This window comes from Sinohyriopsis cumingii, chromosome 5 (genome assembly GCF_028554795.1).
Source record: "Sinohyriopsis cumingii isolate HCF-2022 chromosome 5, ASM2855479v2, whole genome shotgun sequence".
NCBI classification, from domain to species: Eukaryota; Metazoa; Mollusca; class Bivalvia; order Unionida; family Unionidae; genus Sinohyriopsis; species Sinohyriopsis cumingii.
The window spans coordinates 2,081,343-2,094,560 of record NC_142965.1 but is presented as its reverse complement, the minus strand read 5'-3'; the positions used below and the strand labels follow the sequence as shown (position 1 = coordinate 2,094,560).

At 34.7% G+C, this 13,218-nt stretch overlaps 1 protein-coding gene across 1 annotated transcript in view; it reads left to right on the top strand.

Moving 5' to 3' along the window:
- Window positions 1-13,218, top strand: part of LOC149798526 (GTPase-activating protein skywalker-like) — a 153,544-nt gene that overhangs the window by 131,566 nt on the left and 8,760 nt on the right. The window contains exon 9 of the mRNA XM_089957337.1: window positions 7,035-7,193. Within this exon, the coding sequence (XP_089813463.1) occupies window positions 7,035-7,193 (159 nt within the window). The remainder of the gene's footprint in view (window positions 1-7,034; window positions 7,194-13,218) is intronic.

Below are 13,218 nucleotides of genomic sequence, written 5' to 3'. Positions count from 1 at the left end.
TGGTTTTTGGAGTCTTTTCATTTTCTTTACATGTCAATATAATGTAATTTTGTTTACGAGGAATTTGATATTTTCCAGAAAATTCAGTTTGACCCGAATTTTTCCTTAGGTATCTAATAATAGAAAAACTTTATATTTTTTTACTTAGTTCCAGGCCTTTATTGAGAGTCAAGTAAACAACTTTTTCTCAGAGTAAAATGATTGGTTCTTATCAAGGACATACAGGAGATATTTGACTTTTACATGTAAACATGATCATGTGATCCTCTATTTCACAATTAGACATTTCCAAAATAGTGATGTTTAGAGAGAGAGATCTCAGAGTCTGGGTTTTTAAATACTTGATGTCAAGTTGTTTTGTTCTGTTGTGACCAGTATTGAATTTTTTGCGTTTTTGAGTTATTTGTTAATTTTTCTTCAGATTATTTGGACTCTAAATGATTAATTTGTTTCTCTGGAAATATTATTGTATTCATACAGAATTCTTGAACAAGGACATTTCTTGAAAATTTTGTTTGGATTTCCAAGACCGGAGGATTAATTATTGTGTTTCCACAAGGAACTGTAGACTTCAGTACAGTGCAAGTTACAGCATATGTCATCACCTTTCATCTTGGATTCTTCATCGTGACTCGAACCTGGAATCATTAGAACATTTCAATATTAGGACTTCAAAAATTTTATTCTTGGATTACTCTTCAATTATTTTTGTAGAAACAAGAATTATCACTCCGGTTTTGGAAATTTGAATAAATTTTTATAATAACTGTCCTTGTTCAACAATTTCTTTAATATAATTACTGTTCATAGGCCAGATTTCTGTGTTGTTTTAATTTGCCTTGAGAGCCAGACAGAACACATTCGTGGGCCGGATCTGGTCTGCAGGCCACAGGTTCTGCACCCCTGCTATTGAGAGGATCAAATGAACTGAAGATCATTTTTGCCTTGAAAGGTGTCGCCCTCAAAGATTATTGTTGTGGTTCAGCAAGACCTTGGGCATCGCAAAAGCTACCTCACTTACAAGGATGGTACATGTCTGGATGTCAACAAATTCTTTATTGGTTTCAATGGGCCCAGAGTCATAGCCTGAAATCATGTCCGCTGGTCCCTCCAACTCCAAGACACCTCGGAGGGGATAAGATGAACTGAGAGGTTCAGCCTTCAACAGGTTATTGCTTTGGTCCAGCAAGGCTACATCTTTGTGACAGCGAAGAAGCTCAGTACAGTGCCATCAGAATGGAGGGCACATGTCTAGATGTCTTAGCCATGGTCTCAAGCAGTGAACCACAGCTGGAGACAACAATTCCTCCTTAACACATTTACCCCTGGAGGTTTTTGTCGTTTTTGCCTGAAATTAGAGTAGGAAACACATTTGAAAGCTATTTCTGAATGCATCCGAAAACACCAACTTCCAGGTGATCTTCCAATAAGATACTGCCAAGTTGTGTTAGAAACATTGTTTTTCATTGGCTATTTGGCTCACGCATGAGCAGAAGGGTAAAAGTTGGAGTTCTTTTTTTTTTCTTTTTTTCTTTCTTTCTAAACGTACCCATTATTTTTGTATCGAGACTACTCTTTATTCCAAATGCCCATCTTATCCTACTTTTTGCAAAGGTTCATCTGTCTGTTTGCAGTTCATACCGGTTTGCCTTAGATCTGAGATCAACAAAGTCTAAAATCCGGACACAAAATCGCATTTCCAGTCATGGGTGATATTTGGGTAGAAAAAAATCGGGTCCAAAAAATGAGGTTATTCCCTCTGTATTTTGTAGTGCAACTAGAAATTCCACATTATTTGGTATCATTGTAGAGCTACATCTGTCCACCTTTCTATAATACCACCCACTTTAGTGTATCATGTATGACCATAACGTTACAGAGCTTGGCAGTAGGTTACTACCTCCTGCCACGTTAACTCGTCGCCAGGGGTTAATGTGTTAATGAACACCCCAGACACTGTGTTGGTACTCAGTATCTCGAGTCAGACTTAAAAGAACAAAATGAGCAAAGGAGGGGACAGACTTTCAAACACAATTAACCCAAACAAAGATAACCTTGACCTGCTTTTTCCCCTAAGGGTTGAGCTCAGTACTCCTACTTTTACTAAAAGCAAGACTCTGTTAAATGTAGATGAAGTTACTTTCACAGGGAGATTTGCAGGTGTAAGAATCCATGTAGAAAGAACTATTAGAAGACTAAAAGTGTTTAAACTTTCAGTTCTGCAAACCCAGTTTCATTTCTTAAACTTTTGTGACATTTTAATTGTGTGCTGCACTTGTTAATGCAAGGTCAGATTTTCTAAAAGAATCAGAAAAGATTAAGTAATATAATTCATGGACATTTTGATATTCAGTATCTTTATTCGCTAAATTGATACATGTAGGGTTGTTAATTACCCAGTTGAATTGTTTAGGTTTAGCGTCATGGTCATCTAGTCTTAAGCTATAATTATTTGCCAGTAGTTTGAGGCCTTGTGATAATTTATTATAGTTATCCTGATGTTTTCCATGTTACAGCCTCCTACAGACTTGTAAATGAAGGCACATGGCACTGTTGTGTACCAGCTGGATATCAACTTGTAAAATTCCAAATTACATGTACTATCATTACAGGACATCACCCAGTTATGTTTGCATTGTAGCTTGTGAATTACCCTTTCTGTGCCAATTCTTTATCACCATTATCAACAGTTGTAGTCTAATACAGTGATTAATACCAGCACTCAAAGGGTCCTTGCCTAGCTGATTTTTAGAATGTTAACATTTGGGCTCATCTTGAAGAGTGTACATTGTTAGTTAAAATATAAACTATAGAGCTATACGATGTATATTGTGGCTCCGCACCATATTTGAAGAAACAACTAGTTGGATATTACAGTATCGCATAAATAAATGATTGTTGTTGTTGTGGGGTTTAACACCATTTTTCAGCACACAATAGGCTATGCATGGCGGCAAGTATTAATGGTGGAGGAAGAACACGGGGGAAAACCACGGGAAGAACCACCCATCCACGAGAAATTACTGGCAAGCTTTCTCACATACCCACATTGGCCGAATCCTAGACTTGAATCCACACAGACAGAGGTGAGATGGCAGTGATCTGTAACGGAGAGCGCTTTAGACCACTCGGCCACTTGGGGCCCCCATAAATAAATGAATGTTTAAAATTGTATTATTCCATGTAACATCCAACTTGTTTTAGCTTCATAAATATGGTGAACACATCGTCAGAATTAATCAGATATTGAATATTTGTGTATCTCAGAACACATTTTATATGAAGCGATATGTTAAAGCACAGCAGACAATACTCGTTCCAGTTAAAGGTTCATACATACTTTTAATGCTTTACCTAGATGGTCCTGTTCTAGTTCATCGTGGTGTTATCTTTTTGTAATAAAATTCATGAAGCCACACTATATGATTTTTTTTAACAAAGTAATCATTAGATTGAAGATCTACAGACTTGTGGTCATCTTGATTATGCCAGAAAAAAGATGAACACTTTCTCAACCAGGTGCAAAACATGTACTATGCATGTTTTGTTAATTTGTTTCCAATATATTTTGAATGTAAATAACCCCTTATAAACTTGATGTTATCATTTGTTTCATTAATGTATATATTGTGTACACTGCTAGCTGTAATTCTCAGACTTGATGTTAACAGTTGTCTCATTTTAATGGATACCTTGTGTGCACTCTTTGCTGTAATTCTCAAACTAGATGTTATCAGTTGTCTCATTAATGGATACCTTGTGTGCACTACTAGCTGTAATTCTCAAACTTGATGTATCAGTTGTCTCATTAATGGATACCTTGTGTGCACTGCTAGCTGTAATTCTCAGACTTGATGTTATCGGTTGTCTCATTAATGGATACCTTGTGTGCACTGCTAGCAGTAATTCTCAAACTTGATGTATCAGTTGTCTCATTTTAATGGATACCTTGTGTGCACTGCTAGCTGTAATTCTCAAACTTGATGTTATCAGTTGTCTCATTAATGGTTACCTTGTGTGCACTGCTAGCTGTAATTCTCAAACTTGATGTTAACAGTTGTCTCATTTGAATGGATACCTTGTGTGCACTGCTAGCTGTAATTCTCAAACTAGATGTTATCAGTTGTCTCATTAATGGATACCTTGTGTGCACTGTTACCATAATTCTCAAACTTAATGTTATCAATTGTCTCATTTGAATGGATACCTTGTGTGCACTGCTAGCTGTAATTCTCAAACTTGATGTTATCTGTTGTCTCATTTTATTGGATACCTTGTGTGCACTGCTAGCTGTAATTCTCAAACTTGATGTTATCTGTTGTCTCTCTTTGGGGCCCCGAGTGGCCGAGTGGTCTAAAGCGCTCTTCGTTACGGATCACTGCCATCTCACCTCTGTCTGCGGCGGTTCGAGTCTAAGATTCAGCCAATGTGGGTATGTGAGAAAGCTTGCCAGTAGCTTCTCGTGGGTTGGTGGTTCTTTCCGGGGTTTTCCCGGGTTCTTCCTCCACCATTAATACTGGCCGCCATGTATAGCCTATCGTGTGCTGAAAAATGGCGTTAAACCCCACAACAACAACAACAACAATCTGTTGTCTCATTTTAATGGATACCTTGCGTGCACTGCTAGCTGTAATTCTCAAACTTGATGTTATCAGTTGTCTCTTTAATGAATACCTTGTGTGCACTACTAGCTGTAATTCTCAAATTTTTTTCAAGGTTTTTTTACACAAAGGACTTTTACTATGACAGTTTCATTTTGCAGTTTATTAATATGATCTGCATCCAGGCATACATACTTCTGAAAAAATATTAAACATTTCTCGCAAGACAACCTTTCATGACTGCTATTTTGATGCAGTGATGTTTCACCTGTTCAGTTCAAAGGTTCACTTGTGAAACTTGTTCTTTGTTCCTTTAACCCATTAACTCCTGGAGGTTTTTATCTTTTTCGCCTGAAATTCAAGTAGGAAACACATTTTGAAAGCTATTTCTGAATATATCCTAATACAGCAACTTCAGCAGATTTTCCATTAGTCCTAATGCCTAGTTGTGTTAGAAACATCATTTTCCATTGGATATTTTGCTCGTCCATGAGCAGAAGGGTAAAAGTTGGAGTTCTTTTTATTATTTTTTGCTTAACAGACCCATCATTTTCATATCAAGACTACTCTTTATTCCAAATGCCCACCTTATCCTACTTTTTGCAAAGGTTCATCTTTCTGTGTGCAGTTCATACCGGTCTGCCTTAGATCTGAGGCCAAAAGTCTCAAATCCAGAGACAAAATCAGATTCTGACCACGGGCGAAATTTTGGGTGGAAAAAAATCAGGTCCAAAAAATTAGGTTTTTCTATGTGTATTTTGCAGTGCAACTAAAACATCCAGATTTGGTATCATTGTAGAGCTACATCTGTCTACCTTTCTATAATGCCACCCACTTTAGTGTATCATGCATGACCATGATGCTACAGAGCTTGGCAGTAGGCTACTACTTTTCTTTTCAATATTTGTAGCTTAGGCATTTGGAGTGCAGTATATCCATCCATCAAAATGAGTTCATATTTTCCCATACAAATGCAGTAACCTTTTTACATAAGGCTTAATTATATAAACAAAACTACACTTCAAGAAACAAAGTAACTGAATGTATGCTGTATTCCAAACTAAATACACAAGTGTAGATTCATCATTACACAATAACAACATTAATAATGCGCACATAACTCCACCCAAATAAATTTGAACTTAGTTGTGTACTAGACATAACTTTCAAAACAAAATGGCATTTTAGTCTACTTAAAACTGAAATCTGGATTCATATTGTGAATGAATGTGCATTGCAACAACTTTTCCATTTGATCTGGAATGAATAGATTCTGGTATTTTTGTCGATTCTATGAAATTTTGTGATTATGGACTTGATTTATCTGTGCCAATTCTACATGAAGTACATTGGATTTCAACAGCATATTGACATCTGCAAGTGTGTTTCTGTTTTGTCACAGAATGTTTGAAGTCATAAGTGGGAAAAATATGAAGTCTTTCAGTTGCAATTAACAAAAAGATGCTATAGAATATGTTTTTTTTATTTCGAGTGCAATAAGGAGGACGTAATTATACTTGGAATATAGTCGAAATTACAGTACAATTTCGAAATGTGTAATCATGCTTGAGAACCCATGATATGGCTCATGTGATTCGGATTTGCAGAACTTAGAAAGTACATTTTGAGGAAATTTCAGGATGTAAAACTAAGTATATTTTTTGCCATTTATATTACCAGCTAAAGAAGACAGTTTGTGCCTTGTCACTTGCATGCTATTTGTAAGGACCCAGACTAGCATCTATAGCTAGCCTGAATCCCAAACATTGTTTAAAAAAAAGTTACTGTAGAAAAAGTGAGCATATAATAATCATCTCTTATTAATAGAGCTGACCCCAGTAACAAACCCCTCCATGGTATAAGTAACGCTAGCTTCATTTATTTTATTTACTGATTGTGATGAGTGTATTTGTCCTTCATGATAATTTTATTCTCCAAGAATCATTATATTGTGCAAAATTGTGTCGACATTTCCAACCAGGAAGTAGTTGTAACTTTGTAAGTTTTTAAAGTTCTTCATTTCTTTTCCAGCTACTGCTTTGGATGAGATTAAATAGTTGTAAAAGTCACCATACCTGACATTTAGCCACTGTCTTGTGTTGACAATCCATTAATTTATATCACAAAATACATCAGGCATTAAACATCTCTCTTCAGATATTTCATGGTAAGTCTAAGTTTGCTTATGGTGCTTCACAAGAAAGTTATGGCAGATGCCGAAGTCGTACTCCAAGTGGATTTGGTTGAATCAAAGGATGATAACAGAAAATAACTATGCACAAAGTAAAGAAAGTTTTAGCCTTTAGTGGCAAGGAGCATGTGTTAGAGATTTTTATTCTGAAGACTTTGTTTGAGAATACAGGAATATATGTAGCAAATAAATCTGTAATGGCATTTTCATTGGTAATGTATCGTTTACCTCTTGTATTGCAGCTGTACACATTGTGGACATGGCTTCCCACACGCTTTGCAGTCTGCCAGCCTGAACTGCTGTTCACATCAGAGGAACATGGAACCAGTCTAATGACACTGTATTCTAAAATAGAACACTACCAACCAACTGTGATTATCATCAAAACTACAAACGATGAGGTAACCTAACCACACACACACGTGCACACACACGCACGCAAGAATGCACATTATGTTACTGTATATTTATAGTAGGTGTTTGTTTTGTTTTTGTTGGTTTTAACAGCAGTGTCATATTTAAGAAATGGGAGCTAAATGCCTTTTCCAAGGACACACTGACGCAGCCATCCTGCATTGGTATTGAACATGTCACCCTTGGATTACAAATCATATGCTCTACCACAGCACCCACATGATATTGATGGGTTAAGATTTGAGGTAAAAATTGTAATTCATAGATGTTGGAAATAATTAACAACAAAAGTGGACTGACTGTTTATTCGAGTTGATATCAACAAAATGCAATTTAGTAGGGGTGAAACGAATTATTGATATTTCGATGCATCAGTATTTTTCCATATTTGATACAAGAGGTGAAGAATTGATACAAAACAATACTTGTCCTATGCAAGTTACTTTAATCATTGTGAATAATTATTAGTTGTGTTCTTTTTTATTCTTTAGCACATTAACCCCAGGAGGTTTTTATCGTTTTCACCTGAAATTCGAGTAGGAAACACATTTTGAAAGCTATTTTTGAATACATCCGAAAACACCAACTTCCAGGTGATCTTCCAATAACATACTGCCTAGTTGTGTTAGAAACATAGTTTTTCATTGGCTATTTGGCTCACACATGAGCAGAAGGGTAAAAGTTGGAGTTATTTTTTATTTTATTTTTATTTGCTAAACTAACCCATTATTTTTGCATCGAGACCATTCTTTATTCCAAATGCCCATCTTATCCTACTTTTTGCAAAGGTTCATCTGTCTGTTTGCAGATCATACTGGTTTGCCTTAGATCTGAGGCCAAAAAGTCTAAAATCCTGACACAAAATTGAATTCCAACCACGAGCAAATTTTGGATGAAAAAAAAAAAACTGCTCCAAAAAATTTGGTTTTTCCCTCTGTATTTTGTAGTACAACTAGAACATCCAGATTATTTGGTATCATTGTAGAGCTATATCTGTGTGCTTTTTTGTAATACCACCCACTTTGGTGTATCTCAAAATGACCTTGATGCTCCAGAGCTCAGAAGTAGGGTACAGCCTCATCACGCCTATAGGCGGGATTTTGGCTGAATGAGTTAAGAGGGCCTCAAGGGAGAATAGTCCTTGACTAATGAGTCACCCTCTATAAATAAAGCATTATTATTATTATTATTACTGTAGTTTTGTAAAATGGGGTGTTAGGCATGCCTATGAGCTTTTCAAAAAGCCAAGTATGGAGACTGAATAAAAAAAATAGAGATTGGGACCCAAAATCGGGAGATTTTTGTGTGGCATTTTTAAAGCCTTGTTTTCACTAAATATTGATTATCTTCCTGGTCCAATATGTGTGAAATTCGCAAAAAGACTCGCCGTTTCTCCCTGTGACGCACCCTATTTTCCACCAGGACATGTCCTATTTTCATATTTTGGTCAGTTGAGGTCAAACTGCACAATAGCTAAAGATTAGTCTTAAATAAACAAGCAAGAAAGCCAATGCGACTAATTAAAAGTTAATCTTTATCGATGCAACTATTTTGTGCAAATGACTGGCCCTCCATCATAATTCAAAGAAACCACGTTCTACACTATTGTGTGTTATGCAAGCACCAGCAATTGAGTGGCAAATAAAGGATTCTCAATTTTGTTGAACTAAAGTTACCTTAACAAGCAGCCTCATCATCATACATGTGGCAACTATTTTCCCCTCCTATATCCACTTGTGATTGCTAACTTCTTGTCATCATTCAATCAAATTATACACAAGTCTAAATTAGGCAGAAACAATAAGAAAACAGAAAATTAAATCTATTACTTTTGTAACAAGTTTATATAATTTTTTTTAATAATCATGCATGCCAACCTTGAGATAAGTAAACATGTATCTTTTTAAAAAATATAAATTTGGCTAAATAAAAGCATTTAGAACTTATCTCGTGCATCTTGAGATGTCTTGGAGTTGTAGGTCGGCTTATGCTTATACTTGGGTCATGCATATTTTAATGTTTATACTTGTTCAGTTTGGGGGTTGACTTATGCGTGATTGGGCTTATACGCGAGTATATACGGTAGTCATTTGTATGCCGAGATGTTCAATAACCTGTAAATAGGTCATACAGGCAGTCATTACACTTGAAGGTGAGGTACATACAGATTACATTTTCAGGCAATTTAGTCAAGATGTGCTGTGAACTTGCTTCTTGATCTTATAAAGTTCTTTTCAAGACAGAAATTAAACCCTCTGCCTTTGGTAAATCAGTGACCTACTTCCTTGACCTAAGTCAGCAAACATAGTACATAATGGTTCACCATCAGAATAATCCTAAATCAGAAATTTATCTCCCTATTAAATGATCAGTGAAGACAACACTGGTTGACAGTTCATTGACCTATTGACTCTGCTCTGCCATAGATACTTAACCATGACCTTTCCCACAAGTAAGTTGGTATCTAGGCACATTTTTTCAGGAGGGAGGCTGGGTCCTTTATAATGATAGTTAGCTCATTGAGCCATAAGGCTTTTTGAGCTTCATGGCAGGTTATGTTTGCATCGATCCTTCAACATTTGCTGTTTGTCATCCTGTTATCTTCAAATTAGGAATTTCGGTTTATATCATTATCTCCGACAGATTTGAATATTAATGAGCAAGAGCTATATCTCTATATATCCATCCATCTCTATAAATCTGTGTAAATTCGGCACAGTTAGACTGCTATTTAAAAAATGTTTTGCTTTTAAATTCTCTCAAAATTAAAGCAAGGGAAGTAACCCATTATATTGCTTATTTAAGATAAGATTTATTTAACTTCTGCACAGTTTAAAGCAACAATTCGACATAAGCTCTAATGAGCTTTTTAACAACATTACATAAAACTAAATAAGGCAATACAACAGATATAATTAGCAAGACAAAACACATCATAATACATTTTTAAAAAAGTAATCAGACAAAACACACATCGCATGACATAAGACACTAGCAAGTAAATTCTGAATTTTAAAAGTCATTGAGTAAAAGTGAATTTAGTATCCTGGATAAATTAATAACACAACTTAGGATTATTATTTTTTTAAATTATTGGTCAGAATTTAAATTTAAAATAATGCAGAAGACACCTAATTTGGACTAAAAATAAAACTTGCTTATGCCGTACTTAAAAAGAAAGGAGCTAACATTATGGTGCTTTATTAGTACACAAGTACAGATGGACAAGAAATGCTGATTCAAACATTTGATGTCCTCATGGCCAGCTTGAGGGGAGGGGTTAGTGTTAGGATTAGTATTTATTAGTACACAAAACAAGTACAGACGGACGACAAATGCCGATTCAAACATTTGCTGTCCTCATGGCCGGGTTGAGGGGAGAGGAAGTATTAGAGATATTACATTTACAGTCTTTACCATTCCAGGAAAGAATTAAAGATCTAAATGAATTAAAGTTTGATTGCTCTCTCAAATGGTTTGGTAAAATCTAAAATATTTGAAGATCTGATATTAAATTTATTATGTTTAAAACTAACTAAATCTTCCAAACATTTGGAGGCATGCTTATTCATTGTTGTGAAAGTCTCTAGAGCCATAACCCACAGTCTGCACACCCTCAGAGTTGACATTTTTGCCTTAAGTAAATGGTTTATGACAGCTTCTTGTAAAATAATCATACACAAATCTCAAAGCACGCTCTTGTAGTTTTTCAAATTTTATTGTATTCTTGCTGCTGGAGAAATGCCAGGCTATGGGACAGACATTGAAATTGGGGAGGATAAATGTGTACAAGATTGTTAGTTTGTTGAGTCTAGTAAACTTATAACCAGTGCTTTTCAAGACAGACAGTTGCCTTGAAGCTTTCCTACAGAGATTTTATACATGTGAATCAAATTTCAGTTGACAGTGTCAATTCCAAGCATTTTAACAATTTCTTCACAATTTATGACAGCACTCCTTATGTTATTTAGAATCAGTGGCTTGGGATTATAGATCTTACTCTTCAAAAATTGTGAAGACAAGATTTAATTTTTTTTAAAAGATGCATACATTTAAATAGAACTATTTATAAACATTAGCAAAGTAATAGACCTTAAGCATTAAAATGAATAATTTGTATTTTATAACTGAAGAAAAAGTACAACATTCAAATATTCTTTGGGATTTTGTAGACACATGCTAGCATAAGCTATGTGCAGTGCTGCAATAAAGGATAAGAATTTCTTTGAAATCTTGCACCTGTGCCATACATTGATGCCATTTGCAATACACAATCTGCAATACAATATATTATTGATATACAGATCAACTTGTCTTTTCATCTTTAGAAAATGATGCCCCATTATATATGTTGATGTATTGGTTGTATTATGCAGATTACAGACACATAATAGGCTAGCATCTACAGATTATTTGGAATTTATATTTTGTAATTCTGGCATTTAATATAATGTACCTCAGTATGCTTTTATCCTTCCAAGTTAAATTACCATGAGTAGAAACCCTTAAAAACAAAAAACAAAATCCCCAAAAGCCAAAAAAAACCAAACCTGTATTATTCTTTCAGATTGTGTCCGATGTGTGTGACTTTGTATTCCATAATTAAACCTTGGATGACTTATGGGCAAGAAAATATGCATAATGATTACACTTTTATCTTTTGAAAGAATTTTTATTGGCTATAGGATAATAGGTAAAATCAACATAGTAGTAAGTCTGGAAGATAGTTTATCTAGTTTGTGCTTTTACAATACTACATAAGCCTACTTATAGAAATGGTCAGCCTTTAAGTTTTGTAAGCCATGTGAGTGATATCAGGCCCACTTGGTTATCTTGATTTTAATCAGTTTCTGACCCAGAATATGTGGCATTTTAAAAAATTAAAAGCCAGAAATATTTATGAATAAAATACAATTATACCCAGACATTTTGTGGACAACTGACAGCATATAAATATTGCCCTGTTCTTTATAAACCCATCTTCCTTCCCATGAACTGTTTAAACTTGTGCTGGAAAATGAACTCAAATACATCATTATAGGTTTTCATGTAATTTTCGAAGAAGGTAAGTAGAATCTACTTTCAGTTAGACATACAGTATGATGTCAGTAGAGTTTATCCAAAAATATATCTGTGTCAACTTGTCCACAAACATGTGTTTGGACTCTGGGTCTTAAAATATGTAACAGAAAAAAGTGAAACCAACAAATTTAAGTAAATTCAACAAGTAATTATTTTTCTGCAGTACAAAGTGAAAATTCAAGAGAAACTTATAGGATTGTGAAGTAAAGCCTAAATGATCCAAAATGTCTTATCACAAGTTGAAAAATATAGACTGTTCCAATTAAATTCTAGTAGTCTTGAATGTACTGATGTAACACAATGAAGCAATCGAGAATGTCTTTGAATAAGTTCACAATAATCCAAAGTAGTGTATATATATCAATCCAAAAATCAATAGGAACTTTATCACTTCCTGTGAATATTTAAAATAAATAATTCCTCTCAAATCCCTTTTTATACATATTTTCACTTGACCTAAATGTGAATCATTCCAACAGAAAATTGCACTGTTATTGTAAACAAGACTGGACATAGCCTACAATATTCAAATACTATATGTAAACAAATACTATATGTAAACAAATACTATATGTAAACATTTTCTTTACAACTTACAATGATGGACAAAAATTTACTATGTAAATATTGGCATTTATCTAAACTACAACTTACAATAATTGACAAAAGTTAAGCACACAAATATACGTAACACATGTTACCTGTTACTTGTGATTTCTTTCGTGCAATTACAGTTTTTACCAAATCCTTCTAGCCATTCCTCAGTGGATAAAGAGATGGTAAATAAAAATCAAAGTCATGAATTATTGTAAAGCTGAGACCCTTTGAATAGTGGAACACTGATTTTTGAAAACATTATGACATTGATAGAACCATTCTTTTAAAAGGAGGAATACTTTATTGATTTTTAAGTTGGTAGCTGTGGTCGTT